The 6,524-nt window shown below is 34.6% G+C and overlaps 1 protein-coding gene across 1 annotated transcript in view; it reads right to left on the bottom strand.

Annotated features, from left to right (window-relative positions):
- Nucleotides 1–1,057: 1,057 nt before the first annotated feature.
- The window catches only part of LOC106724644 (synaptonemal complex protein 2-like), a gene marked incomplete at its 3' end in the record, with an annotated part of 37,964 nt that continues 32,497 nt past the window's right edge, over nucleotides 1,058–6,524 (bottom strand). The window contains exons 15-18 of the mRNA XM_014532778.1: nucleotides 5,973–6,121; nucleotides 4,749–4,823; nucleotides 4,147–4,293; nucleotides 1,058–1,075 (exon numbers count right to left, since the gene is read on the bottom strand). Coding sequence (XP_014388264.1) covers nucleotides 1,058–1,075; nucleotides 4,147–4,293; nucleotides 4,749–4,823; nucleotides 5,973–6,121 — 389 coding nt within the window. The remainder of the gene's footprint in view (nucleotides 1,076–4,146; nucleotides 4,294–4,748; nucleotides 4,824–5,972; nucleotides 6,122–6,524) is intronic.

Genomic DNA, 6,524 nt, shown 5'->3' with positions numbered 1-6,524 from the left:
GATTCAGACTGACGTGATACAGCATTATCCACTCCAGTTTCAGAAACACCAGGTTTCTCTGCAGAACTCCTCACTTGCAGCGGTGGTTTAATTTTTCCTCTTCGTGATGCTGCTAAAAAGGAGAATGAAGGACTGGTATATTTGTGGGTTTTTAACATTACATATTGCTATTATTGAGGTACTATTTAGATGAGGAAGGTAAAAAAGGAAGGTTCTAGGATGGGTCCCAGGTTTCTGGTTTAGATGAGTAAGTGGATACCATTTACCAAGGTAAGATATGGAGAAAAAATTGGCTGGGGGTGGTGGTGGAAAGATGAATTTATCTTGGACCTGTTAAATTTGAGGAGCCTATTAGACATTAGACAGCAGCCCAGTAGGCAATTTGATTCTGGAAACAGAAAGTCACTATTAAATTGTCATAAAGATTTTAAAAAATTGTCATAAAAATTAAATAAGATGGTATTTATAGCAATTTGTATATAGTATCAGGTTATTTATTTTTATTTAGCTCTTAGTATGTAACAGGTACTGTCCAAATGTTTCACAATATTCCTTGTCATGTGAATGAATGATTTTTACTTAAACCTCTATACAACTTTTATAGAAAAGAAACTGGTTCTAAGCTTAGCTAGAGGATAATCTGTACCATGTACACAGTTGGGAGTGGGGAAACAAGCCAATGTGGCCTAATTCAATGTTTTATCCACTATGTCATTCTACTGCCACTTGTGATATTAAATTATTATGCTGGATATTAATATTTTGAATAATATTTATGTCAATACCCATTAAACCTTTCTTAGTCATTTGAAATTTCTTGACAATTACAAGATATTAGTGGGTCATAGTTTTCAATTTTTATATCCCCAACTTATCCCGCAGGTAAATTATGTACAGAATATCCCTGAATTTAAAAAGGTCTGATTTAAAATATATTAACAGTTGTTAGAAATCTTTTAAGACTGGAAAACTCACATGTGTTGGTTAAATGTAATGGACTTCTCTTGTTGTATATTTCTGCACCAGTAACAAGAATTGAGGCTTCAGACATTTTTCTTTTGCCAGGAGTAAATATCTTAAACCATGAGAAACAACCACAGTAAATACACAATATCTTTTGAAATTAAATATTCTACAATATTCTTCATAACAATTTACCTTAACTATACACAAAAGATATGTGGCATTTTATAAACACTAGAGGCCCAGTGCACAAAATTTGTGCACTCAGGGGGTCTCTCAGCCTGGCTTGTGCCCTCTCACAGTCTGGGAGCCCATGGGGGAGCGGGCCTAAGCCATCAGTCAGACATCCTTAGTACTGCTGTGGAGGTGGGAGAGGCTCCCACCACCGCTGCTGTGCTCACCAGCCGTAAGTCTGGCTCAGGGCTTCTGGCTGAGTGGCGCTCGCCCTGAGGGAGCGCACTGACCACCAGGGAGCAGCTCCTGCATTGAGCATCTGCCTCCTGGTGGTCAATGCGCATCATAGCGACCAGTCATTCTGCCGTTCGGTCAATTTGCATATTAGCTTTTTATTATATAGGATGATGCCCCAAAATTTCTGTTTTAGGCTTTCATTAAAAATTTTATCCTAATATTTGATATTGAACAGGTAGCCAAAACAAGAAAGAAATGTTGTTTTTAAAGAATATTTATAGAACATCTAGACATGTAAAAAAAATTTTTATTGCTACTGAGTTTATCTAGTTAACCAATGGCTCACAGTTTCCTATTCTATTTCATGTAGAGGATGTTTAGACACATATTGATGTAAACTTGTTTGTGAATACATTCATAATGTTAATCATTGTCTAAAACTTTCTCACATTTAAAAATTTGTTTTAATACTTTGTGAAGACTACTAGTAAACTGCCTTTGGAGTAAAAAGTAGCTACAGGAATTCAGAAACTCAATGACACACAAGCTATGAGCTGCATTTTTAACTTCATCCTGGAATGACTGGTAAGAGCCACAGAAGTAGATGAGCAGAGGCAGGGATAATATGGGACAGGAATGTTAGAGGGTACCATATAAAGGAGTAGATGGTGACAAAGTATAGAGGAGGAGGAGAGCTATTTAAAAAAATGCACCTGCCCCTAAGAGAAAAAAATACTGATGGAGTCTGGTATAGGTCTGCATATGGTGCATGGAAGAAAGGTAGGAGAGCACAGGAGAAAAGTGCATTCTAACATTAAGCTGGAAACAAACTACGAAACCAGTTGCTTCTTCTTAAAAAAAAAAAAAAAAAGGCAGTTCCTAGTGGTATAGCAAATGGGACTTGACACAGTTTACTCAATCATATAAATGCTTCAGTGACTCCTTATTGAGGCATCAGACATTTTTCTTTTGCTAGGACAGTGGTTCTCAACCTTCCTAATGCCGCGACCCTTTAATACAGTTCCTCATGTTGTGGTGAACCCCAATTTCATTGTTACAAATTGAACATAATTAAAGCATAGTGATTTATCACAAAAACAATATGTAATTATATATGTGTTTTCCGATGGTCTTAGGCGACCCCTGTGAAAGGGTCATTCGACCCCCAAAGGGGTCGCGACCCACAGGTTGAGAACCGCTGTGCTAGGAGTAATTATCTTAAACCATGAGAAACAACCACAGTAAACACACAATATCTTTTGAAATTACTGAAAACATAGTGGCTATTTCACAATACTGCAATATTTTAAAACTTTACTGTGCTTAAGATCTTTCCCAGAGGTTTATGATTTAGTAGTTATAAGGGGATGGGGGGAAGAATCCAAGAATCTGCATTTTAATAAGTACTCAAGTTATGATTCTGATATAAAGACACAAAAATGCCTTTTACGATATAATCATCTAAGGAAATTATGACATTTTAAATTTAATGACAGACACAAGATTAAAGGGAAAAATCATAACAAACATGATTAAATGTATGGAAAAGCCTGTGTGATTTATAGTTGCTTAAAGGTAAGAGATTAGTAAACACTGAAATAATCAGAAAAAAACTCCAGGAAGAAGAAAAATGAACCAAGATTTGCAAATGTATGTACACCTTAGATGAATAAAGGTAAAATAGGAACAAACAATTTAAGTAAAAGTATAGAGGCAAGAATGACCATGACATAAAAGAGAGTAAAGCAACTGACCTTCTCAAAGTGAAGGGCATTTTAATATAGTAAAATTGTAGTCTCAGAACAGAGTCAAAGGTTAGACTGAGTGAGTTCAACACGGATCACAAAGTTTTCTGAGCAGAAAAGTGCTAATATTAAGAAAAACCAGTGTTTACCATATAAGGTAGTCACAGGAAAAACAATGTTCAAATAAAATCAATTAAGAGGTTACTATGTTAACTGAGGTAAGTTAAAGTGAGCAATGAAAGGGAACAAGGAGGAGAGTAGGGAGATATAGGAAACACAATCACTAACACCTTGGTTGTAGTAAGGGGGAGAAGAGGCTGGAATCAAGGATACTGTCAATGGTGCATAATGGAAGTATGAAGGCAGATACAAATTTGAGGTGAAAGATAAAGACTTATCTGTTAGACTTCAGAAAAGGGCTTGAGGAGACATAGAGAAGGAAATACTAAAACAGTAAGTGGAGATGTAGCTATAGAACTTTAAGAGCTTAAATTAATGCACAGGAAGGAAGCTGGCTAAAGGAGAAGGCATAGAGATTTTGGGTATGAAGCTTTGAGAATAAATCTACTTTCTGGAGGTAGGGAGAGACAGTATTTCTGATACAGTAATAGAAGGAGGTAGAGAATTAAAATACTAACATAGAAGTCAAACAATAGGAGGACATTAAGGAAGAGAGGGCTGTTAGCAATGTTCATTGTCCCAGGAAGCTATGACGAAGAAGGCTGAGGCTGAGAAATGGTGCTATAGGACATGACCTAGAGAAGATCCCCAATGGCACAGGAAGAGGGGAAAACAGAGGACAGAAAGGTTATATCTCTAACTTGGAATTTCCAAGTATAGAGTGCACCTTGTTCTAACCTTTACACATGAACACAATTTGCTAAAACACTACCTTTTGTTTCTATTTGTAAAAGGCAGGGAAAGTACTTTGAAATGTTACAGATGCTTTTTCTCTGTAATTATATATAGCAATAATTTGATCTATCTATATATTTTTTATAAATAACTATTTTGACACCATATTTACCTCAGATTGACTGTTTTTCCTGTCCCCTTGAGTATTATTTTTGATGTATTCTGGAGGTTTAGGACATTTCTTTTGGGAGTTAGGATTTTCTTTCAAACTAACGAGTTCTTCTGCAACAGGTGAGATTTGACTTTCTGGCACAAGAATCTGTTGGAGAATGTGGAAAAAAATATTTAAAACTGAAACCTATAGGACATCCTCAAAAACCATTGGATATCTCACACTTCCGAAGGTCAATTCTTTCCATATTCTATGTACTGTTATAATTTTTAGTCCTACAAAATAACTCAACTAAAGGCATCCACTTTTTCAAATGTTAATAGACCTAACAAAAGCTTTTGCATTAGTGGAAGGACATATACTTCTGATTTTTAAACTTACCAAAACTGATATTGATTAAAAACTTAATATCTATCTTCTGTACTCAAATAATCATTAATAATATGTCTAAAAATCATTAACATCTTATTGAAGCATTCATTATCCATGTTTAGACAATTTAATTTTTAGACAGTTACCCTACAACATGAACTTTTATTATTGTGCTATTATTTGAGTTAAACTTAGCTCAATGATTAAAATCAAGTAAGTTAGACACATACCTGTGATCCACTTGCATCAAAATGTATATGCACAGATGTTTGGGCAATTGAAATACCTTGTTTGCTGGTATACTCCTAAAATTAAATTAATTCAGTGATATCATTTTCTTCTAGCTCTTTCTATTTTAATATAATTATTTCCTACCTGTTTCAAAATTGCCAAATTATTTCAAGTCATTACTTTGTATATATAAATACATTTCTCAGAATACATTAATGACTCCCCACTAACCACAGTCTCCTTAGCCCGTCATTTTGGCAAGGGCTGCTCATAAACATATTCTCTGTTTTTCACCATAAATCTTTTACACTCTATAGACTGACTGTGCTCCCACCCCAATTCATGTTGAAACCCAAACCCCAATGTGATGGTGTTAGGAAGCAGGGCCTTTGGGAGGTGAAGAGCTAACCAAAATAGAGCCCTCATAAATGGTATAGTGCCCTAATAAAAGAGACCCAAGAGAGCTCCCTCACCTTTCCTACCCACCATGTGAGGACCCAGTGAAAAGATGGCCACTATGAACCAGGAAAAGTGCCCCCATGAGACACCATGTCTGCTGGTACCTTGGATCATGGACTTTCCAGCCTCCAGAACAGTGAGATATCAATGTTTGTTGTTTAAGCCACCTAGTCTATGGTATTTTTGTTATAGCAGTCTGAACTTGTCGACAGACTATTTCCCCCAACATAACATGAATTGTCACCTTGGATTTCCAATTAGACAATATCTAACTCATAATGTGGTGGAAAGGGTCTTACCTACTTTTATTCATCAACTTCAAAGGCCATTCAAACCCCATCTCTACAGCCTTTCCTTCAAGTCTGACTTCTAAAGAGTATTCTCTTCCCTCAATGTCTATACTTCATTTTCCTTATGTCACTTATTTACATTTTCTGAGGTTTATTCTGTAATTCTCACAAATTATATTTATTATCTTAAAAACAGGGCTTCATCTCATTTTATGTTTTAAATAGTTGGCAGGAATTCATTAAATGCTTTTAGTAGCTGCTGCTAATTTTGTCATCTGAAATTTTTCCTAATAGGTATCTCAAAGGGTATGGCTAACAATCTAATGGCTAGTCCAATACAAACTTAAAGAACTAAAAATCTATGTGTCATTTAAAAAATTACAGAAAAAAATTAATGAAACTTATAATCCCAAGTAACCAAGTTTCCAGAATCTGAAAATAATGGATTTTATTATAAATAGTTTAAACACTTACCCAATGTTTATTTGCACCAAAAAGTTTTTCTGTCACAATAGTGATTTCTAACGAAGCATCAAAATACAAAAGCAATTCTTTCCCTTCTGTGTTACTAATTTTTAAAATACTTTTCAGAATTATGGTCAGTAGCTTCTTCGATTCCTTCTCTGTACACAAACAAATCACACTGATTACTTTATATTCACTTCTATGATACTACTCTATAGGTATACTATAAATAAGAAAAGTATACAGCATATTCATAAAAGTAAATTTGATAAAGTTAACTTTTAGAATTTCACAGTATTTAAATTAATTCTAATATTATCTATGTAAACAAATCAAGTCAATTTTAAAATAAATTTTTTTTTAACTTGTTTTTCAGAGCCTCCCTTTCCTGATCTATAAATTAACAGGCCATAAAATAACTAATGAGCTAAAAGCTCTGAATATATTCTGAACACCAACAGGTTCTTAATAAATAGTCCTTGAACATATCTGAGAAAACTATTTTCTTAATTTAAAAGAGCTCATTCCATAAATAACTACATTTCTATACATAAGCATCTG

This window comes from Myotis brandtii, unplaced genomic scaffold, assembly GCF_000412655.1.
Source record: "Myotis brandtii unplaced genomic scaffold, ASM41265v1 scaffold915, whole genome shotgun sequence".
Lineage (NCBI taxonomy): Eukaryota > Metazoa > Chordata > Mammalia > Chiroptera > Vespertilionidae > Myotis > Myotis brandtii.
Note: the sequence above shows the minus strand (reverse complement) of the source record. Positions and strands in the feature narration are given on the sequence as shown.